Below are 23,363 nucleotides of genomic sequence, written 5' to 3'. Positions count from 1 at the left end.
CTCCCAGCACAGGAGGGACAGGGACCTGCTGGAGAGAGCCCAGAGGAGCCACCAAGATGATCAGAGGGATGGAGCAGCTCTGCTGTGAGGAAAGGCTGAGAGAGCTGGGATTGTTCAGCCTGGAAAAGGCCTCAGGATTCCGATACCTTCAAGGGGCCCCAGGAGCGCTGGAGAGGGGCTTTTGGCAATGACATAAAACGACTGGATGAGGGATAACTGTTTCAAACTAACAAAGGACACGGTCAGATGCGGTATTAGGAAAAAATTTTTCCCTGTGAGGGTGCTGAGGCCCTGCCCCTTTCTCGCTCTGAGCGTTCGAGGGTGGGCTGGATAGGGCTCTGAGCAGCGTGGCCTGGCGGTCGGTGGCTGGTGCCGTGTCGATGTCGGTGCCAGGCCAGGGCGGGCACGGCCTCCCCCCGAGGCCGCGACCATTTCCCCACCACGAGCAGGGACGAGGCTGCCCTGAGTGGCGGGAACAGGCGCGCGTGCGCACTACGCCCCTTCCGATTGGCCCTGCCCTCGGAAGCTGCCCAATCAGCGGCGGCTGTGAAGGCGGGACTTCCCTCCCGCATGTTCCCGTCGGTGGCTCTTCGCCATTGGCCTCGCGGCAGCTGTCGCTCGAAGGGTGAACCGCGCTGCGATTGGCTGCACAAAGTGGCGCCTGGCTGGTGACGATTGGCCAGGGCACACAGAGGGGCGCGGCTCAGGCGGAGCCCTCGGTCTTTCTTTTTCACTCTCTCCCATTGGCCGAGACGGCGGCCGGCCGGAATTTCCGATTGGCCGGCGCACGCTGTTGCTAGGCAGGCGAGGCGGCGTGGGCGGGGCTCCCTTCGCCGATGAGTCGGCGCTGAGGCTCAACCAGCGCGGACGCCCCGAACCCCTCGGCCCACTACCCGCGACCCCCGCGACCCTCCGGACTCCCCGCCCGCCCCGAGGAGCCGCCGTCCGCCGCCCCTCTCCCCCTCCCCGCAGCGCCATGGCCTCGGGATCTGAGTAAGTGCGGGCCCCGCCGCCTCCCCGCGGCCTAGGCCCCGCCGCGGCCTGGGCCCGCTCCGGCCTGCCCGCTTCACCCGGGGCGGCCCGCGGGCCCCAGGCGGGCGAAAGCGGCCCCGGAACGGGGATGAGCCGCTTCCCGCCGCCCGCCCCGCCACGGCCGGGCCTGGCCGGGAAGTGTCGAGTCATGGCGGGGGGGCGAGGCCGGGCCGGGCCTCCCGCCGTGCCTCCGCTGGGCCTAGGGCCGCCCGTCCGCCGGGCCCTGAACTACGGAGCGCTTTGTTTTCCAGCCCCGTCCCTGGCTCCTTCTGCTCGCAGCGGCCCGGGAGCCGGGGCTGGCGAGTGACTCGGCGGTAGCCGGGGCAGACATGTTGTGCTGGGCAGGGCCGAGGCGGTCGGCGGTGTTTCCGTCTCGGGTGTCTTGCCTCGCTCTTGTTGGCTGTGCTCAGTTACAGGCTGAGGATCGTCTTCCGTGCTCCTCAGCAGTGAGTAGCAGTCTCCGCACTCAGCCCACGTGCATTTTGAGCGGAGTAAAATAGAATCCAAAACCAAACTTTCCCAATCTAGAAGTACTCAAAGTGACTTTTTGACTTCGCTAGAGGCACTTTTAGTCCCATTTAGTGTATTTTGGTGTTCTTTGAGTAGGTTTTCCCTTTTTTAAACAACTCCTGTAATCTAAAACTGCTTGGCCCTGCCGGGTCAGTTCAAGCGAGGTGTGCCAGGCATTCCGTGTCTGCAATGGAAGTGACATTCCCAGACCCCTGTTGCGCAGCTGGGTGAGGTTAACAGTGTTTATAAAAAGGTATTTCTACTTCGGCAAAGTTTTTCTCACCCACGCAGGGAACCAGAAAAAGTTAGTTTGCAGCTGGAACACGGTTACTTTTTAGATGCCATTTTTTGTCACAGCTGCTGGCAGCCATCTTGCTGAACCGAGCCTCAGCGTGGCAAGTAGCATTCCAAAAGCTAAGGGAGTGTGATTTCTGAAGGGATCCCTGGTTTCCTCTCCCAGCCTGTCTGAAACAGTGTTGAAAACTTGGTCTCTCCACAATGTGTCTAAACTGCCCCCTTGGTTGTCTTACTTCAGTGTCTGTAGTCACCACATACCTCAGACACTTCACCTGGGGATAAAAATGCTTTATGACTTTTCTCTTGAATACCTACCTGGGAAAAGCAGTTCAGTCTGTAAATCATATGTTCAGATTGGTAAGAAATTGCTCACGGGTTTTATCTGGGAAGTGATTACACAACAATGGTGGTAAAAAAATCACGTCAGTGTGCAGAAGACATGGCTGATTTCACTTTCATTACTGTAGCTGGAATCATTCTGGGAAGTGCCTTTTCCCTTATTTTTAGCACGGGCTTGAAGGAAAGGAAACAGCTTGTTTCCTTACTTTAAGCAGGGCTTTGGAGGTTGGTTAATTTTTTCAGAAGGATCACTAATTGGTAACAACTTTCTGTTCTTGTTCTTCATACCCTCCCCTGTGATGCCTCTGGGCATTATCAGTTGTTGAACAAGGGGAGCTCTGACATGGAGAGAAACCACCACTGGTGTAATTAAGCCCATGAGGCTGTGTTAGGGGAGGCTGAGGTTGGGTACCAGGAAAAGGTTTATCCTGAAGGTGGTCAGTCACTGGAACAGGCTCCCCAGGGAAGTGGTCACAGCACCAAGCCTGGCAGAGGTCAGGAAGCATTTGGACAATGATCTCAGGTACATGGTGTGATTGTTAGGGCTGTCCTATGCAGGGCTAGGAGTTGGGCTTGAAAGTCCTGATGGGTCCCTTCCAGCTCAGGTTATTCTGTGAGTCTGTAGGAAGTCCCCCTGGTCCTGCCATGTGTGAAATGAGGCTGTTGACTGCATTACTGAGAGAGAAAAGGAGGCTGAGGGAGCCTGTTCATGGTTGGCCTTTAGGGTTAATACATCTTTGCTTCAGTTTTATAGATGTCTTGCACTTTATGTGCAAGCTTGGCCATTTGCTGTGCTGGTTATTGTGTCCTCACTTCTGGCTTCCATCTAGGGGCACCTTAATACAGACCTTGAATTACCTTTTAATTCCAAAACATTTCTGAAGCTACGTTTTGTGTTCAGTTTGTCTCTTTGCTAAGTCAGGGAAAGAAAGGGGTGAGAGGGAAGGCATGTGAGGGAGCTGACAAACTGGGTAGGTCAGGGAGGTGATTTGAAGGGTTTCCACCAGGCTGTCTCTGACCAGAAGTTCATCAAGGAGCTTTAAAAATTACCTGGGTTAGCTTTCTGTCCCTGTCCTTTCCCAAAGTTTCCTGGCAGGAGAGAGTCCCAACACATGCCTTAGGCTTTCCTGCTTGGTATTTTCTGTTTGTGCTCTCCTTCCCACAGTTGTTGGGGTTTGTCTGAGCGTGGTTGAGGTGCACAGATCTTTTTTGCCCTGTTATTTCAGCTGCAGCATGAGGAAACCCTGGAGAGATGCAGTGAGGGCAAATGGTGATGATAACAATATTGTAAATTGCTGCTGAAAGATGGGTAGTGCTTGTCTGTCTAAACTTTACCCTTGTCTGTAGGAAAAATGACATCATTTCCCTGCTTAGCTGACATGTAATTTTGTAGCACCTTTGTTTTTTCCTCTGCAGACCTGTCGGGTCAGAGCGCTGAAGCTGACCCTGCACATTTAGCTCCTGGATGCTCTTTCTTGTACACTTTTATTCCATTTTTAATGCCTCCAGTCCTTTTTGATCGCTCTTATTTAGCAGAACCAGGTGGATTCTTGCTGTGTTCTTTTGCACTGCTGCATGTCAGGTGCTATCCAAACTTTCTTTCCAGTCTTTTGCAGCTTTTGCTGTGTGTAGAGTGTTGCTTGAAAATCTTCCAGTTGTTACCTAGTTCCTCTACTGTTTTTGATCTGGTGTTTCAGGCTGTTTTTTTGGCTGTAATAGCAGTCCCTGCATCCCAAGGGACAGACACTTAGTTTCAGCAACATTTCACATAGATGAAGTCTGGCAGTGGTTTCTTATCAAAAGGCTTTGGGATTCACATCTTGTGTGCAGAGGGAGGAGTTACAGTCACACTCTGGATAACCCAGATAAGGAGTATTGTGTCTCCCTGGTGTCCCTTAACTGAAATCCTGAAATCTTTTTGCTGGGTTAGTTTCCAGTGGCCACGAGCTAAAGAGGAGGCAAAGTCCTTAGAAGTAGGTTGTTGGTTTTTATGCACTGTTTAACCATAATCTGCCCTGATAATGTATTTGTTCAGTTTACTTACTGCTCTCTCAGTTTTCCTGGAAATTGCAGGCTTTTTAGGACTCACATTTTTAGATTGATTGTGGAATTCATGAGCCCTTTCCAGGATGTATCCAGCAGCTTTTATTGTGTCCTTTTTACCTCTTGCAGTCTTTAATAAAGAGAGGAAAAGGGTAACTTTCAATAGTGCTGGCAGTCCAGGAAAGTCCATGTTGCCTTGGTTTGCAACATGTTTCCTGTGCTACCAGTGTTTGAGGGAAGCTTGAAAACATTTTGAAAGCAAGCTGGCTGCTCTCACAGGCCTGCTTGGTATTGTTTCCCCTTTTACGTGGCAGAGAAGGGAGCCAACACTGCATAGCCTGTCTTGGAAAAGCCTCTGCCTTGAGGTAAGGAGGGACCTGGGTAACATCACACCATAGGTATGTCACCCCTCTCTGATGGACTCTTAAAAATGAAGAGAACATGCCAAGTGCTGCCATTTCCACTCAAGGATTGGTTTCTTCTGATCATTCTGTCTCTAAAAGGGTGAGATGGAGCCAAAGTTATGGCTGCTCCCATTGTCCACAAAGCTCCCTACCTTTTGCCAGTGCTTGCTGCTTGCTTAGGTCAGGGGAAGACTTTATTTTCATTTATTTTCTTTCAGAATCAAGTCAGACTATGCAAGGTTTTCTACCTTGGCACAGCCACACAGTTGGAGAAAGTAGTCAGCCCACTGGGGGAAGCTACAGCACTGCACCCCTGTTGTGTGTGGCTAATGTACAGCTTTCAAGAGCTCCTCTAGAATAAGTTGGTTCCAATTCATATTCTGTCATAGAGTGAATTATTTGCTGTATTAGATTTTGAAGGAGAACAGTTAATCTGCCCTTTTTTTACATTTCCTTGATCTTTTACTCGCTCCATTTTGTCAAGGGAAGTGAATTATCTCTTGCATTTCTTGGTGGTATTATAGGCCAGAGCTGCAGTGACTTTTGTGACGTTATGGAAAACAGCTAAAAACCCCCAACACAAAATCATTTTCTGTGAACACTTTAATATTTCTACAGCTTGCTAGGTTTAACAAACAGGCATCGACAGGCTAAATTCTTAACAGCTCTTCCTGTCAGGGTTGCCCCAGCATTGTCCTTTAATGCTGCTATTTATCTGGGATTTGACACCAAATAGACTTGAACTTTTGTTTTGTTGGCAGCAGTTACATGTGATTTCAGATGAGTCTGACTAATTCATTGAGGCGAAACATCTTACAGTCAGCAAGATCTCAATGACCACTTCTTTTCATAGATTGCTTCATAGCTGTATCCATTGGAAGCTCGTAGTTACATTTACTGACAGAAAACATCCTCCCTTCAACTCCTGCAACTGGTCCCGGGGAAGTAATGTTCTCCTTTGTGCTACAAACAAGTAGAGTTTCTAAAAGACAAGACAACAAAGAAACTTTTAGAAAGTGGAGATGAAAAGAAGGGGTGGCTGGGCGGGGCCAGTATCATGCAGGCTCATAAGCTGTGTTTTCTCTCCCAGCTCTAAAGCTGATGACTTATCGACTGCTATTCTGAAGCAGAAGAACAGGCCCAATCGGTTAATTGTTGACGAAGCCATCAATGAAGACAACAGCGTTGTGTCACTGTCCCAGGTGCGTCATCTGTAGAGGGCAAAGCATTTAATCTAGTAATTTGCAAGCTGTTGCTGTCTATTAACTTGAAATGTAACTTTGCAACATGAGTACAAGTGTTTATGTCAGAAGCTAGGGCTGTTACCACTGAGGGAGGGTTGTCTTGTTTCCTGACACTCCTCCTTGACAAAATGCTTTTTGAGCCTCAGTTTGTAGGATTCAGTTGAGCTTGTGCCCTTCCTCTGGTTTCAGGATTAACTCTATACTACTGTAGTAAGAGTCTCTGTCCTCTGGATTTAGTATATCACTTCCACGGTGTGATTTCCAAGGTCAATAACTCCCCTTCAAGTACTTGAATTCCTGTTTTTTCAAAAGTTTGTTCTAACGCTTTGCTGTTAACAGGCAAAGATGGATGAACTGCAGCTGTTCAGAGGAGACACTGTCCTGCTCAAAGGAAAGAAGAGGAGAGAAGCAGTGTGCATTGTTCTGTCAGATGATACCTGCTCAGATGAGAAGATTCGCATGAATAGGGTTGTTCGCAACAACCTGAGAGTGCGCCTGGGTGATGTGATCAGGTGAGGACACAGTGTTACCTGTGAAAGACATTAGCAGCATCACACATTATCTCATAGTATCTGAGCTGCCCTCTTGCAAAAACAAGTTAAAACCTGTTAAAAATGAATTCCAGAAAAAAGTGGAACAGACAACAAGATTAAAAATGCTCCAGGGATGTTTATATTCCAATTTCTTGTTGTAAAAATCATTATTAAATTGGGAATGCTTAAAAAATGTTGCAGGGATTTTGTTGTGCAGCACTTGTGGGAAATAGAATCATAAAATTACTTGAATTGGAAGGACCTTAAAAGTAGTACTGAAACTTGGAAATATGTATCTCTGTTTAATAGGTCCTATTCTGTGATGGGAGTGGGTAGAATGGTAGCACATGAGCATTTCCTGAACATAATAAGTGGTGATTTGCAGGTTTAAATAAGGGGGGGCTAACAGCTTCTTGTCCTCCTGAGCATTGTCTCTGAAAAAATGAGAGCCTGGTTCTGACACCAGACTTTCTGAAGTAATTAATTAAAGTAAGTAATTAATTTTTAAATGCAAAATGTTTTTCATACAAACTTAGTAAATGAGAGAAACGAGGCTGTTGCACCCATCCCTCTACCTCTAAAAATGCAAGTTTTAAACACTGCTGTAATTGATTCAGAATGGTGCTTTGTGTCTTTGGATTTAAAGTAGAGGTGAATTCTTACTGTAACCTGATGTGAGATTCTTGTTGGAGTCTCTTGTAGTGTGACAGCCCATGCTCTCGTCTTCTTTATTAGCTCTGTGTCTGTAGTGGTTCTCAGTCTCCCAAATGTGTTACCAATTGTCTTGATTCATTGAGAGGTCAGGGAATTTTCACTCACCTGCCCTCAAAATTTTTCTTGCCAATATTTAACTGCTTATAGTGTTACTGTGTCTCAGTTTCTGCCAAAATCCAGATTAATATGCTAACACTTCCTCAATATGGTGTGTCAAATATTTTCCTTCTGTCTCTCTTGTATTTTACCCTTTTGTTATGTCCTCTCTGTAATGCACGTAGTAAAAGAATTCCTTAGGAGTCTAATGAAAGTCACATATCACATATGTCAGCTGCAGTTCCTTGGCTTTCCTTAGCTGGTGAAGCCAGTTTCTGCCACAGCTGGATACTTCGAACTGTTGCTACAGTAGGCTGTTGTGCTACATTACAAAATAATAACTGTAGCATGTATTTAGAAGGGGAAAGGGCTTTCAGCCTTTAACCTACTCATCAGCCCTCAGGAAGTGGGACTGACCTACCCATTGCTGCAAAGGTGTTTACCCCTGGTCGGTACTGTGAGAGCCTTTGCTTGGAATCAGGTTTGTCAGCAATAGGGACTCTGGGCACTGCAGTGAGAGAGAGGAAGGAAGAAAGTGTTTTCCCCAACTCACTGTTCCTTGAAGCTGGTTCTCCAGTAGCTTGTTGATATAAAAACTGCCTCATGACTCTCACAGGTCTTTAGGCTCTATTAGAGATGTCTGAATGTGGAGAGGGGGTCTGCAGAAGAGCAGAAGGGTAGGAGGAAGCTATTAAATTCCCCAGTGGTCTTGGACTGGGCTGAAAGGAGTGAAGGCAAGTGTGTGCTGTGAAGACTAGCTCTTGGTGGGTATGATTTTTGCCTTGTCACACTGAAATATTTCTGTGTGGGTAGGAAGTCTCACCAAGGCTTTTGATAGTCTTTGGATGTTCTTTCCTGGGAAGGGGCATGTCTTTTCTTGTCCAGGTGTAACACTGAGGTGTAAGTTCAGCACTAACTGGAGTTTTCTTCTTCTGCAGCATCCAGCCTTGCCCAGATGTGAAATATGGCAAACGTATCCACGTGCTGCCAATTGATGACACGGTAGAAGGGATCACAGGGAATCTGTTTGAGGTCTATCTCAAGCCCTACTTCTTGGAAGCTTACAGACCTATCAGGAAAGGTAATAATTCCTGTCATTCAAGTCCTCATGGCCCCAAGTTACATGTGAGCTAGTCCTGAGACTAAATACAGAGAATTTCTAGAAGCTTGCACAGATCTTCATGAGGCATTAGACCAGCATCTGGCACCTCTCTCTGTAGGGAGAGATTTTGCTAGTGGTGATTTAAATTTTCCGTAATCTTCAGAAGGAGTGATTGCTGCTGCAGGCTGGCAGAGCAATTTGGTAGTTCTCCTGAATTTCTTTTAGCTATATGAGATGGGAGAACATCAGAAAGGCTCAGGTGGAACTTGGGAGAAAATCTCATTAAACTAAGTTGCTACCATGTGATGTAATTGGTGAGTTGCCTGCATATTAATCAATTGGTTTGGTTTGTGTTGTGCTTATCCAGTTTCATTAAAGTCCATCCTTCATTAATGTGGTAATTCAAGGGGACTCAGGTTCAGATCACCACATGTGGAGTGGTGGAGTCAGCTGCTGTGAGGTGCTGAATGTGGTGATGTGCATATAGCTGCCATAGAAGTGATCATATGAGCGTCATGTAACAATTACCATCATGCAATTTAGTTAATTTCCTACTCTCACCTAAAATCAAATCACCTTGACCCAAACACTGGGCTTTTCCATCCTCCCACAAGTCACATCACCCACAAAGTTCACCCAGGTCCTTGAGAAAAAGCAGAACAATGTGTGGAAAAGCAGAATCATGCATGCCTTTGCCTCAGGTAGCAGTGACCCAGACTGTTTGGCATATTTTTTATGTGCACTACAGGAACTTTGTCTCCTTCTATGGCATGTAAAAGTGTTGGTTGGGGAGGGGCAGTCCAGGCAGCTTTTGCTAAATGTATGTCCCAAAGTTTGCTGGTCCCACTAGCCTTTGCTCTCCATGTCGTCATGAGCAGTCTATTGCATCATTTGGTTTTCCAAAGGCTGTTGCACAATAAGGAGTGCAGTACTCCCTCTGAAAACCATGCTTTGCCTCTCCTTGGGATGGAGTAGCCTCAGTGCCTGATGTTTTGTCATCAGATCCAAAGACTTTTTTTTCCTCTTAGAGTATGGAATAATGTGGAACAGGCTTCCAATGTGCTGGGCCAGGTCCCAGCACATTGCAGTGATTTGTGTCTCTCTGGAAATGCCAGCCTGACAGCACACCTTTTTCCACATATTTACTAGTTTTCGGGATTCCACACTTGTTCAGGAGTTCAGAATGTTATACGTAGTCACTGGCCTGGACACTTTCCCCTCTGGGTGATGTTCTTAAATATATTAACTGTAAACAAGACCTGAATCACATTCAGTGATGTGCTGTTTCACAGCACCAAGCTTGCCAGAATTCCAGAAGCATTTGGACAATACCCTCAGGCACATGGTGTCATCCTTGGGCCTGTCCTGTGCAGGACCAGGAGTTGGACTCAGTGATCCCCATGGGCCCTTTCCAACTCGGGAAATTCTGTGATAAGAACCAGCCTGGCTTCAGGTGTATTGAAAGGATGTTAAAAATCTTTAAAATACTCAAATGCTACTGTAATCAGCCTGGCATTGGAAGACATCGGGAGGGAGATGTAGGAGAGGTGCAGTTACCAGTGGTTCCCAGTGGATGGCTCCCGAAGTACAGAGCCGATGGCAGTGCTCAGTTCACTCCTCAGATTTGTCTCAGGACCAGCGGCTCCATCTCATCCTAAGCCACTACTGCAAAGAACAACAGAAAGATCACGTTATCCCAGGCAGCAAGGACAGTAAACCTCCCCACAGGGGTCACCCACACCGAGTGAGGTGTTAAAAACACACTCTGAGAACAAGCACAAATAAACACCATCACCAGCTACTATTATATACTGAATGGATATAACAAATTCGGCTTAACATGTTCTGCTCAGATCTGTTGTTATGCCAACCCTTTTTCCCTCTGCTGGCTGCCAAGAAGGACTGTTTCCTTTGATCCCGGCATGTGACTGAATATCAGATAGCTACTCATTCCCCACCCAGCCATGGGATGGGGAGCAGATCAGGAAAAAAGAGAAACCTGTGAGTTAAACATTTTTGTAATTGAAACAAAGTAAAATATAATAATAATAATAATAGTAATGGAATAGATGGGGGATGAAACATGGGGGATAAAAAAGACTGGTGTTGCACAACACCTGAGATAGTTGCTCACCACCTCCTGAATGATGCCCAGCCTGTCCCTCATCAGTGTGTGGTGTCTCCCAGTGAAATCCCCACAGTTCATACACTGGGCAGGGTGTTCTACAGCATGGAATATCCCTTTGGGCAGTTTGGGTCAGCTCTCCTGGCCGTGCCCTCTCCTGCTTTCTTGTGCACCTGCTCCCTGCCAGAGCCTGGGAAACTGAGCAGTGCTTGAGCTAGGGTAAACGCTGCTGAGCAACAGCTGGAACATCAGTGTGTTATCAGCATTATTCTCAACTGAATCCAAATCACAGCACTGAAACAGCTACTGGGGAGAAAATGAACTCTATCCCAGATCAGACTGAGACATGAATACCAGTTGGCACTCTGAGTAAATTCATTATTTGGAGTAATTTAAGGAATAATTGGGAGGTGAGTAGAAAACCAAGCAGACTTTTGGGATTGTGTTCATAACACTTTGGATGTACCATAGATGGAAGTACACTATAGGCACAAGTCGAAGTTATCCAGGGTCTGTCAACCAGGAGTCACAGTGCATATTGTTCTGCTTCTGGAGACAAACAGTTATAACTAGTATCAACTAGTTACAGTAAATTCAAAATGAGTTTTTATTGGGTTAGGGCTTTTTGCATGTTCTAAAAATGTTAAATTGAAACGGAATGGAAAAAAAAGTGATTTCTTGCCTTTGTGGTTTGTATTTGGGCAGGGTATTCTTGTCCATTGTTTGCTGGTTTTTACTGGATGAAATTTGAGAATCGAAACAGTGCTCATGCCGTTGCATTGGATGCAGTTCTTAGTTTAACATGCAAAGCAGTGTTATAAAGGCCACAGTGTCTGCCTGTGTGACCAACTTCCTTAAACTCTGGGGCTGCTGGTTGTACAGGGGTTATCATTTTGCAGATGTGGGTTGCAGCAGGCCACTGACGTGTGGGGTTTTACAGGTGACATCTTCCTGGTGCGTGGAGGGATGCGTGCAGTGGAGTTCAAAGTGGTGGAGACAGATCCAAGCCCGTACTGCATAGTGGCTCCAGACACAGTGATCCATTGTGAGGGAGAGCCCATCAAAAGAGAGGTGAGCAGAACCCTGCCATGTGGTGCTCCTGCTGGATCTCCTCTGTCCAAAGCCTGTTTCTGGGACAGTGCTTGAGGGCAGCAGTGTTTGCAGTTCCTGTTTTGACATTTTATCTACTGATTGTAATGGTCAGAAACTCTGGTTTCAGGAGATGTGCTGCTGCTGAAGGTAGTCAGAGAAAGGTACACCCAGTGTCTTCCTCATATGTGAAAGCACCAGGGGGTAGGTTTGCTGACGAGATGCTGTGCTTTGGCAGCAGCTGTTCTGCATCTGCTTCCAGATATTTCACACTGCTTGGATGCATCTTTTGATTCCAGTGTTCCCTTGATCCATAGCAGAGAGAGCTTACAATGGTGCTAAATTTCATGCCATGTGAAAAGAAAGTAATGGACACTTTTTCCGAGAGAAATTTGAAATCCTCAAATGGTTTACATTAAAAAAATAAAAATTCCCCAGTTCATTAAGGTGTCTAGCCTTGAGTGTTGCAACCTTGTGGCTTCCTGAGGGGCTTGTCTGACAGGTTTTGGCAACCTCACTGTACAGAGTAGGAAATGTGAGGGAAATGCGCTGAGGTGGGTGCATACTTCATAGAATAAGTACCTTTTTCTGCCTGCAAATAGTGTGAGTGCTGGTTTGTTGTAAGCTGCCTTCTGAAAAACATCTCTGTGACCCTTGTGAGACTGCAGCTGGGCACTCCATGCATCCCACTTGACCTCTTCAGGCCACAGCAGAGATAGACAGGAGTAAGTTCAGCCTAGGCCACAAAAACTATGAGGAGCTGGTAGTCAAGAATGAAGGAGGAGGGACTGGGATCATGGCATGATGCAGCCTGGAGAAGTGAAGGCAAAGGCCTACTGGCAACTGCCTGATGGGAAGGGATAGATGACCAGGCTTCTTCTGAGAGTTGTGCCCAGGGACATGACTGACACACTAACATAAGCTGGATCAAGGGAAATTCCCAGTAGATACTTGGAAAAATGTTTCCCCCATTCTTGGAGCAGAGCCCAGAGAGGGCAGAAATCTCTGATATTGAGACCTTCAGTGCTTAGGTCCAGCCCCTGCTTGAACTGTTGAACTGAGCCTCTCTGAGATTCTAGGCTATGTTATTATATTTTCATGTGGCCTAAATAACTGAGGCCAGTAAGGGTTTGGACAGAAGAATGGATGGATATTGTGAGGGAAGAGTTGGTATGATCTTATCCATATGTGTGGACCTTAACATTCTCTGCTAATTGGAGTCAGTCTCAAAAGGTAACACTGCACCTGAGTAACTGGCAGCTAGAATATGCCAAATAGATAGCATTTACTCTAAGGAGTAAGTATATTTTATACTGACATTGTCTCTTGTTACTTCCATTAGCCCCATCAAAGAGTCACAGAGCTTGTTTTGTGTTAGAGTCTGTAGGGAACCTGGCAGCAGAGGCTGTCATTCCAGAGGGTGGGCTTCAGTGAAGTCTGAGTACGTGCAGGCAATTCTCTTTATATGTCTGGGAAGACAGAGCTAAGAAACAATTATAGAAGACATCAGGAAGACTTGAAAGGGAGAATCTCAAGACAGGCAAGAAATGTCTAAAAAGCCATACTCCTGGCTTCTCTAGACTGGGAGGGGTTGTTGAGCTATTGTTTTCACTCATGTGTTTGATGTGTTTCCTCCTGGGCAGGATGAAGAGGAGTCACTGAACGAGGTGGGCTATGATGACATTGGTGGCTGCCGGAAGCAGCTGGCTCAAATCAAGGAGATGGTGGAGCTTCCCCTCCGACACCCTGCTCTCTTCAAGGCCATAGGGGTGAAGGTAGGTCCCTACATGCAGGTGGATAAGTGGGCTTGCCCTGGGAGATGTCTCTCCACAACAGAGATTTAGGAGATATTGGAGAGGGGAATAAGGAATTTGTGGTGTGGGTTTTTGGTTTTTTTTTTAATGCTAGTCTTTGGAAGGTATTTGCGTACGTGTTCTGGACACAGACTGAAACACTGGCAGCCTGTAAAGCAGAGTGATGCTTTGAATCAGCGCTGCCAGTTACTGGCAAGGTTTTTGTTGTGTGTTGTGTGAAGTAGTAAAGGGTGTTGATAGCAGTGCTGACATGGCAGCTGTTGCATGAGTTTGCATCACAATTTCAGACTGGCATTATCAAATGCTTACAAATTCACTGTGAAGCTGCTTAAGCAGTCAGATACTCACAACCTAAGTCCCTTGCCTTTGTCCTCAGCCTCCACGTGGGATCCTGCTGTATGGTCCGCCTGGCACTGGTAAAACACTGATTGCCCGAGCGGTGGCCAACGAAACAGGGGCTTTCTTCTTCCTGATCAATGGTAAGTTTTGTGGCTGCTTTGGCCCCAGGTCTGCTGTGTGCTCACTTGTTCATCTTATGCTAAGGAATGGTGTTAACAGGGCTTGTAGGGCCACATTGTCTTCCTGACATCCTTCCTTACCTCTTTCAAGCGTGCCTCTGGGGACACTTGGAAGCCCTTTGTGTGGAAGCATGTGTAGTGGCACTTCCCTGAAGCTTGATTGTGTTGTAGCAGAGTGCTTGGAAGATTGTGCTCACAGGGATTTGATGTCAGTCTGTCCATTTGTGAAGGGAGAACTGGCAGGGCTTCTGGCTTTGCTCCCATCATGTTCTGTTCAGAAAAGAAACTGCTGCTCTGGATTCCTCTTTCCCCTCAAGTAAAGCACAAAGACCTCTTCTGTTTCACAGTATGTTATTTGGAAGGAACTTCCCTGAAAACTATATTAAGATCCTTTGAACCTAGCTACAAGTGACAGAACTCCTATTCATAAGTCTCACCTCTAGCACTTGAGGTGGATACTGGTTGATACCTAGTAAGGACTAGATTCTGAATTTTCCACACTGCTTCTCTGTCCCGTTTTAGTCAGTGCTGGAATAAGAGCATTTTTACTGAAGGAATGCAGCTTTTCTTCTGCAATTTCAATCATGTGACAGCATAACACAGCACAGCAGTGACCAGCAGTAGGATTAGGGACTTGCTTTTATCTCAAGAGAGTGGATGTAAATGGGCTAATTTTAGCCACATGTCACCCTGTCATATACTTCCTCAAGTGTGTGGAAGCTGTCACTGAATGCTAATGCACCAGCCGTTTCTTCAGATGCCTGTACATCTATTGCATAATGAAAATAACACTGTCAGAGTTAGCTGTGGATTCGCTGCCTGCTGCCCCAGTCTGGAGCTGCAGGCAGTGCTGCAGACAGAGCTGATAACTGGTGAGTTACCTGTAATGAAATACTCAGAGCACCTGCCCACACCTGTGTCTCTGCAGCTGGCAGCTGTGTGTGCCTGAGGGCCAGGTTTATTTTTCTTGGATCCTTCAAAAGCATATTTTCTCTTCATTACCACTGCCACCAGCATGACAGCAAAATCTGTAAAAACAGGATAAATCTCTAAACCTGCACTAGTGTTCAGCAGTTGTAGATGTCAGGGGAATGCTGTCCATCCATTTGTGATCAATGTGGTTACACGCTTCAATTTTGTATTTAACCTTTGAGAGGAGATGGGGATTGTGGTTTTGTTAGTTTGTTGTTGGTTGTTTTGACTTTTTTAAACTAGTTTATAGGATCATACAGAGGTAAATGTATACGTGTGTAATGTAAGCTAAAGATGGCTTCATAGAGCTTTTTCCTTCCCTATCCTGGTAATTCATCACCTTATAATTTGATTGCTTCTCTTGCAAGCTAGGACTGGCATTAACTGTGTGTGGTGGTACATTACAGAGAAGCTCACCAAGTGTGAAATAGGGTAAGGAAAGAGGCAGCTAAAGGTAGCTCATTGTCTAGTGCTGCATTCTCTTAGAGTAAACTGGAAACACCAAAATAATGATAGAAACTAATTCTGCATGCTGGTCCTGCCTTTCAGCTGCAGATTTAGTGAATTTGATTGATAGTATTTGCTTTGGCTTGAAATATAGCTTGTCCCATGTGGATGTTGTACTAAAAATATTCAGCTGTGTGTTTTTGGGACTAGCTGCCTCTCTTCTGAGTGGCACAGCATTGCTGTTTTTTAGGTCCTGAGATCATGAGCAAGCTGGCTGGCGAGTCTGAGAGCAACCTGAGGAAAGCCTTTGAAGAAGCAGAGAAGAATGCTCCTGCCATCATCTTCATTGATGAATTGGATGCCATTGCTCCTAAGAGAGAGAAGGTAAAGAGAGCCTGTAGGAGGTAAATTAGCATGTCCTTTTTTTTTTGGTAGCAGCTGGCATGAGTCTCTGCATTTCACTACAGAGTAAAGCAGCATTTCTTTAACACCTGAATTCAGTTGGACACCAGGAGGGTTAGATACAGCTCAGGACATCTGTTACCATCCTGTGGCTGCTGTATCTGCCGGCTCCCATGCAGTGCCGGCTGCCATGCTCCTTGTAGAGCTGTTGGTGCCAGCGCTGCTCTCTGTCCCCACAGACCCACGGGGAGGTGGAACGTCGCATCGTGTCTCAGCTGCTGACCCTCATGGACGGGCTGAAGCAGAGGGCACACGTGATCGTGATGGCAGCCACCAACAGACCCAACAGCATCGACCCAGCGCTCCGGCGATTCGGTAACCACCCCTGCCCCCTCTTCCCTGTGTGTCACACACTTTGTGACAGGCCATGCTTCAGGGGCCCCTAAGGATTGAGCAGAAAGGTGTGCTGCACATGCGTTACATAAACTATTGACTTGTCTCCAGCTCCTTGCTAGAAATTTTTTTCCGGGCTTGGAGCCTTTGATGTCGTTTTCTGTGCCATGTTAGGTGAGAATGTGTAGAAATAATACTTTGAAGGGGAAAAAGTGTGCTAGCCTGTATTAGGTGAAGCTATTTCAGGACACACTTAAGGAGGAAATGCCTTAGGGGACATTCATGCATTAGATCGCAGAAGGCTGTGAATTACCTGATTTGGGTTTCTTTTATTAATGAACAGTACAGTAGTTTCTGAGATTCAGGTCTTCAAAACATGAATATCTGGTGTGTGACCAGTTGATAGAGTCTGTAATAGCAAACCTATCAACTGTGCAGGAGGCCTCTTAAATGTGTAGTGAGCCATTTGAAAGCATAGCTGTGGCTGGAGGAAAAAGTAGAGGTGTACACATCTTAGTGAATATTGCAGTGATGTCCTGTTTTCCTCATGTATTTCACCACTTGGGTAGTGCTGTGAAAGTTCTAAAAAATTAAATCTCTCAGTATTTTTGGACGATTGTAACAAGGACACAAAGGTAGAAATAAAAATGTCTCATGGTATGTTGGTTCAGTGAAGCTTATTTCCCAAAAATGCAGCTCAGAAGAAGTTACTACATGTGCAATCCTCTGTACTGTATAATCCCAAGGTCTTACTGTTAGTCTCATAGTAGTCTCACTTTCCCTAAATGCCTAATACTTTTCCTCCTTCTCTGATCTGTCTCTTCTACTGTGCTGATAGATGTTGCAGGCAAACCCAAAACTCTGTCATTTTCTGATATTTTGTGGAAAACATCACCTTGCTCAGTCAGGAAGGCAGCAGCTCCTGTGGTGTGCAGAATCAGCAGCTCAATGTGTGCTTGTGCTCCCCAGGTCGTTTTGACAGAGAGGTAGATATTGGTATCCCTGATGCCACTGGGCGCCTGGAGATCCTGCAGATCCACACAAAAAATATGAAACTGGCTGATGATGTGGATCTGGAGCAGGTGAGTAGTGTGCCATTAGGAAAGCTTGTCTCGTTTCCAGTGTTCTGTTTCATAGTGGAAGTATTGTTAAGGCTTGATTGTACAAGTGGAGTGGCTCAATTAGGACAGCCTGGAACTGCATGAATGGGTGATCCCTGGGATTCCTTCTGACCAGTTTACCTGTGACCAAAAGTCCTCACTCACTAGTTAGGAATGGCATGGCTAAGTGAAACAAATGTGTATCATTCCAATCTGGAAGTGCCTTGCCACTATCATCCTGGGTTTGTTTGCTATGTCATTGCCTTTAAAAGTACAGCAGCCCTGAAAAAGCCCACACACAGCTGGGTGAGCATTGTGGTGTCATTGCACCACCTGCAAGCTGGATGGTTCCTGTCATCTCTGTCCTGAATGAAGAGCTGCAGTTCTCAGAGTTAACCTTTCTAAATTCCAGATGCAGATTGGATCTCTAGTAGGCAGTAGAAGGCACAGTGTCTTTGCCTGAGTGTTAGCACTTGAACGTGCAGCAAAGCCCTGACGTTGCTCTCCTCTCTTCCCAGTTCGGGATGCATGTGTTGCCCTTGCTTGTATCCCTGTGAGTCATGGTCAGTGCTCTGCTTTTAGGTGGCAAACGAGACCCATGGCCATGTTGGTGCTGACCTGGCTGCTCTTTGCTCAGAAGCTGCTCTTCAGGCAATCAGAAAGAAGATGGATCTCATAGACCTAGAAGATGAAACCATCGATGCTGAAGTGATGAACTCTCTGGCAGTGACCATGGATGACTTCAGGGTAATGCAGGAGTGCCCCATATTCTTATGGGTGCAATTAATTGCCTCTCTGAGGCAAGAGAGTGTAACATGTTAGAATTCATATAATACTGTTTCTTCTCACAACAGTGGGCTCTGAGCCAGAGCAACCCTTCTGCTCTTCGGGAGACTGTGGTGGAGGTGCCACAAGTTACCTGGGAAGATATTGGTGGCCTAGAAGATGTAAAGAGGGAACTCCAGGAGCTTGTACAGGTAAACTTTACAACAGATTTTTTACTTAGCCAGCTTAAAAATACAATAATAAAATCTAGAATATCATAGTTTCTTCTTTGGGCTGCAAACTGAGTAAATGCAGAGGCTTTATGGCATTTATTCTAAAGGACTGTAAATACCATGCTGTTCCATCTTAGTGAACTTGGGGAGGAAGGCGCTGGGAAGCAGCATTATGTTTTCCTGAGCTGAGTCTGCAGTGGCATTTTATGTGGGTGTTGTGCAACATGCATAAACAGCCACAGTTCTGCCTCTTAAGTGGAGACCAGCAGTGGGACCACTGCTGAGAATCACCCTATGTGGTAGCTGTATCTGCCAGGCAGTGGATGAAGGTGCTCATACAGAGAGCTTCTGAAGGGCTCCCCATCAGCCTTAGCACAGGGACAGGTAAGAAATAATTGTGAAGCCCTCTAGAAAAAGGAAAGAACAGAACAAAATGTTGCAAATTATCTGTGGAAGCTCCAGGTGTCTGCACTGGCAGTTTGGATTGGGTACATTCCTGCTTTCAGCTGGCACTGTAGAAACATCTTGTCTGTGAATAAAAGAATCTAAAATTTTAGTCTAACTTTCTGATGTTAAAATCATCACCTGTCTTGTATATGACCTTGTTGCTGAGGATAAAGGCTCACATCAGACACCTTGCTGTCTCTGGAGAGCAGAGCAAATAGGTTAGGTAATGAGCTGTTCCCTTTTGCTTCTGCAGGGCAGAGTGAAGCTGAGGTTAAGTGTGCTGGAAAGTATTGAACTGGTACTTGGGAAAGTACTGAACTGTAGTTAGTTCCTAGAGATAAATAGGTTTTTTAGGCACCTTTCCAAGGCAGTGTCCACTTAAAAACTGCAGTGGCACCTGGCAGGATCTTGTGTTTAATCCACCAGAAATCTTAGGTAGTGCTTCTGGTAGAACCAAAACTGACTCAGAGAAGTGTGTCCCTTCTTGTAGCATATGACTTGGATTGGATGATCTTTTGAAGCTCCCTTGACATGCAAACCATTCTGTACTTCCAAGGTAGCCTGTTGTGGCTCATCATGGGAGGTTTTTGTTTTGTTCTCTTTCAGTATCCTGTGGAGCATCCAGACAAGTTCCTCAAATTTGGCATGACCCCATCAAAAGGGGTTCTGTTCTATGGGCCACCTGGCTGTGGTAAGACACTGCTGGCCAAAGCCATTGCTAATGAGTGCCAGGCAAACTTCATTTCCATCAAGGGGCCGGAATTGCTCACCATGTGGTTTGGTGAGTCTGAAGCCAACGTGCGTGAGATCTTTGACAAGGTAAGTGTTTCTCCTGTTCTCTGTGCTGTCTTTGTGCTGAGGTATCCCCAGAACTTTGTGTCCACTGCATCTGTCTTACTGGTTCTTCTTTGTGTCTTCTGTGTTTTCCCCACTTGCACTGAGAGCAGGAGCTCTTCCCTGGTATTGGAATTAATCCTCTTCAGCAACATAGCTCTTAAAACTCTTTTCCCTGACTGCAGTTGGCATCTGTCAGTAGAGGGTGATAAATTCCCCAGTGCCTTTGGCAGAGGCTATGGTTAGGAGGGCACATGTATGTTCCTCCCCCCTGGGAACTTCGATTAGCACCTCATTAACTGTCATCATCTACAGATTTTCAGAATATCCTTTGGGTTATTGTCCTGCAATATACACAGTTTAGAAAGGAGCTCACTCCTGCTCAGTTGTCCCATAGTGTCTTCTCCTGTCCCAGAAGGTGTCTGCATGGATTATCTTGTGAATCTTTGCTCTTGTGGTGTATTAGAAAAAAGTTGTCAGGAGAGTGGAGAAAAATCGAGGTGGAAGAGAACCTCAGAGACTGTTTAGTTCAGCTGGTTGTCCAGAGCAGGGAGGTAACTTTGAAATTTCATCAGTTAAGTGCATTGAGTCCTGGGAAGGGTGGAGAATCCCTGACCTCTCTGGGCCTGTGTGCTGGTGTTGGAGCGCTCTTATTGTGACCAATTTCTTCCTTATTTCTTACTGGAATTTTCTCAGCTGCTCACAGCTGTGTCTCCAGGACAGGAGACTCCCAACACCCTCCAGGCTAGGGGCTGGAGAGGTGTGCATGAGTGAGGGCTGCAGCAGGCACCTCCTTTTGCCTGTGGTCTTTCCTCCTTTCACTGCACACTGCGAAAAAAGATCCAGCTCCCCATAACTACACATTAGGTAGCTGAAGACGGCAATTGGATTTCTCCTTTCCATTGGATATATCTCACCTGCTTCAGTGCCTGAATAACCAGCTGACATCTTCTGGTCTTGCAGAGAGAGTTCTAGTCCAGCAAAATGGCTCCATTTTTCACTCTAGGCGTTGGAGTTACTGCTTTTCTGCCTGGTTCACAATGTTCCCACTTCAGGGAAATCCAACTTGTTGTTCAGGAGAATTTAATGGAGGGGTCGTGTGGCAAGAGACTGCTCTGGAGCAGCTCTTCCAAGCTCATGAAGAGCTTCTGTTTCTCTTGAGCTGTGTTAATGGTGAGGAAGGCTTAGTGTGGAGTCAGCATGCTCCTTGTTGGGCAGTATTATCATGGAATAATGGTGCCCACTGCTTTTTGCAGGCTCGTCAAGCAGCCCCATGCGTGCTCTTCTTTGATGAGCTGGACTCCATCGCCAAGGCCCGAGGCGGGAATATCGGTGACGGCGGCGGTGCTGCAGATCGTGTCATCAACCAGATCCTGACTGAGATGGATGGCATGTCCACCAAGAAAAACGTCTTCATCATCGGTGCCACCAACAGGCCAGACATCATTGACCCAGCCATCCTGCGCCCTGGCCGCCTGGATCAGCTCATCTACATCCCCCTGCCTGACGAGAAGTCCAGGGTTGCAATCCTTAAAGCCAATCTGAGGAAATCACCAGTTGCAAAGGTAGAATCTGCACCCTCACTGCTTCTGGCTTGGGTTTGCTGTGTGCTGTTTGTGTTCCTCACAAGGTGTGGACAGCACCGAGGTCTGGAGGCTCATCCATGTAGTAGAATGGTAGAGGAAGCTGGAGCTCTGAGGTCAGGTGTCAGTAAAGCCAGAAATTGGTCTGCAGGCACAGCAGCTCTTTGTCACATAATGGGGTTCTGCTCATGGTGCGGGATCAGAAAAGCCTATTTTGGTGAGGTGGAAAAGATTCTTGCACTCTGGGGGAAAAAAAAAAAGTGTAGAACACACAAGTGTGAAATACAAATTGAAGAGGAGCAGTTGCAGTGAGTTGTTGCTGAGCCCTGTCATAGACAAGAGCTCTGTCCCTTGCCTGGGAAGAGGCAGTAATGCAGCTGAGAGTTAATCAAAGAAAAACAGACATGAAGTGGAGCCTAAGCTTTTTTATGCCAAGCTTACCTACTTAGTTTCAAAGAAGGTTGCAGTAATACCCTCTCAACTGAGGGGGAGGAGAGGAGGAGGTCGGCTGTCTTGGTCTGCTTGTGCCCCATCTCTGTTTCCAGTCTGATGGTGTTTTGCTTGACTCCTCGTGCTGAGACCTGAGCAAGTCATACCCTAAATCTGTAAGTGCAGAGGCATTTACAGCCACTTTGTGGATTCTTGGTGGGTGTGAGGAGTGTAGCCTGCTTTCGTATGTTGTTAGCTTTTCCTGAAAACGAGAATCTCAACAGCTGATCTTTCCAAAATTGGCCATAGTTAAGACAGCACCTTGATACCCTGGGATCTAAAGATACCTCTCTGTCACTTGGGGATATGAGGTGTAAAGGAATGGCCTCTGTTTTTATTTTTCTCTAGGATGTTGACCTGGATTTCCTGGCGAAGATGACCAATGGCTTCTCAGGGGCTGACCTGACAGAAATTTGCCAGCGTGCCTGCAAACTGGCCATCCGCGAATCCATCGAGAGCGAGATCAGGCGAGAGCGTGAGAGGCAAACCAACCCTTCTGCCATGGTGAGTGGTACACCGAGCTCTCCCATCCCACATGCCTGAGGTGTGATGTGTTCCTCTGTCATCCTCAGGGATGAGTGGGCTCTTGTGCAGAGCGTGGAGCTGGAGCACTTTGTTCTCTTCTTGTGGGAGGTTGAGGACCCTCCTGGGATGCCTCATGGTCAGCATTGCTCAGGAGATGCCTTCTGCAGCCCTGACTCATGCACACCTCTCCAGCCCCCGCCGTGGAGGGTGTTGGGAGCCTCCTAACCTGGAGGGAAGCTGTGAGCAGCTCTTGGACCCGTGGAGCTTGGGCACACAGCTCACCTGGTCCCTCTGTCCTGCTGCAGGAGGTGGAGGAGGACGACCCTGTTCCCGAGATCCGCAGGGATCACTTTGAGGAGGCCATGCGCTTTGCCCGCCGCTCTGTCAGTGACAACGACATCAGGAAATACGAGATGTTTGCACAGACCCTACAGCAGAGCCGTGGCTTTGGCAGCTTCAGGTACCTGTGGGGTGTGAGGGCTGCGCAGTGTGGCTCAGCCAGCCCCCGAGCACAGCACTGGGGCAGCTTTCTGATGGGTTCTGGGCAGCAAAACTCTTTTGCACTGTGCATTCCCATTCAGCCTTGAGCATAGAGCACCAAGACATGGTGTGGCGGGTGTAGGCTGTGCTGCAGGTTGGTTGTAGCTGCTCTGTTGGTGCATTCAAAGTCCCTTTTTTCCTCTACCTCAAGCGAGATTTTACAGCCAGCAGCCATGAGCTCTTTGTCCTTCCCTAAGTCTTAATCCCATTCCTTCTTAGTTGTCCCTGGGGTTTGGCACAGAGGGAGGGTATGGCCCTGAGCTGCAAGGAAGTTTTTGAACAGCTTCTCTTCTCTCCTGTCCTGCACTGCTGCATGCAGGTTCCCCTCAGGCAACCAGGGCGGCGCCGGCCCAAGCCAAGGCACAGGAGGTGGCAGCGGGGGCAACGTGTACAGCGAAGACAATGACGACGATCTCTATGGTTAACTCGCTGCCCTCAGTGGACCAAACTCCACACCAGGCCACGTTGTACAGGAAAAAATCCAATGTTCAGTGGACTCTTGGCTTCTTCATTCCTCAGTCAGAACAGTGTAGCTGCACGTCAGACTTTGTACAGGGAATGTTTTCTGCAAACACAAATCCAGAGCGATGTTCAGTTGGGAGGCAGACAGTGAATTAACAAGGAGGGGAACTTAATTTCTGAGAAATTTCTGTTCTAGTTTATGTGGCAGAATCAGCAGCTTTAGCAAGGGTACAACGCTAGCCTGTATTAAAAAAAAATAAAATCCCACAAAAAATAATAAAAAAAATTAATAAAAATCCCACAAAACTCTA

General features: G+C 46.9%; 1 protein-coding gene across 1 annotated transcript; it reads left to right on the top strand.

Annotated features, from left to right (window-relative positions):
• Positions 1-902: 902 nt before the first annotated feature.
• VCP (valosin containing protein) lies at positions 903-23,363 on the top strand. Its single transcript, XM_066569112.1, has 17 exons — positions 903-993; positions 5,716-5,827; positions 6,209-6,381; positions 8,151-8,293; positions 11,380-11,510; positions 13,172-13,303; positions 13,719-13,821; positions 15,530-15,663; positions 15,921-16,056; positions 17,044-17,156; positions 17,757-17,921; positions 18,029-18,151; positions 19,226-19,438; positions 20,710-21,018; positions 21,874-22,029; positions 22,356-22,510; positions 22,910-23,363. Exons 1-17 carry the CDS (start codon positions 977-979, stop codon positions 23,013-23,015), a joined length of 2,421 nt encoding a protein of 806 aa, XP_066425209.1. The 5' UTR covers positions 903-976; the 3' UTR covers positions 23,016-23,363.

The sequence above is a fragment of the Molothrus aeneus genome, chromosome Z (assembly GCF_037042795.1).
Source record: "Molothrus aeneus isolate 106 chromosome Z, BPBGC_Maene_1.0, whole genome shotgun sequence".
Taxonomy (NCBI): domain Eukaryota; kingdom Metazoa; phylum Chordata; class Aves; order Passeriformes; family Icteridae; genus Molothrus; species Molothrus aeneus.
The sequence above is the reverse complement of the archived record's forward strand: the minus strand, read 5'-3'. Positions and strand labels throughout refer to the sequence as shown.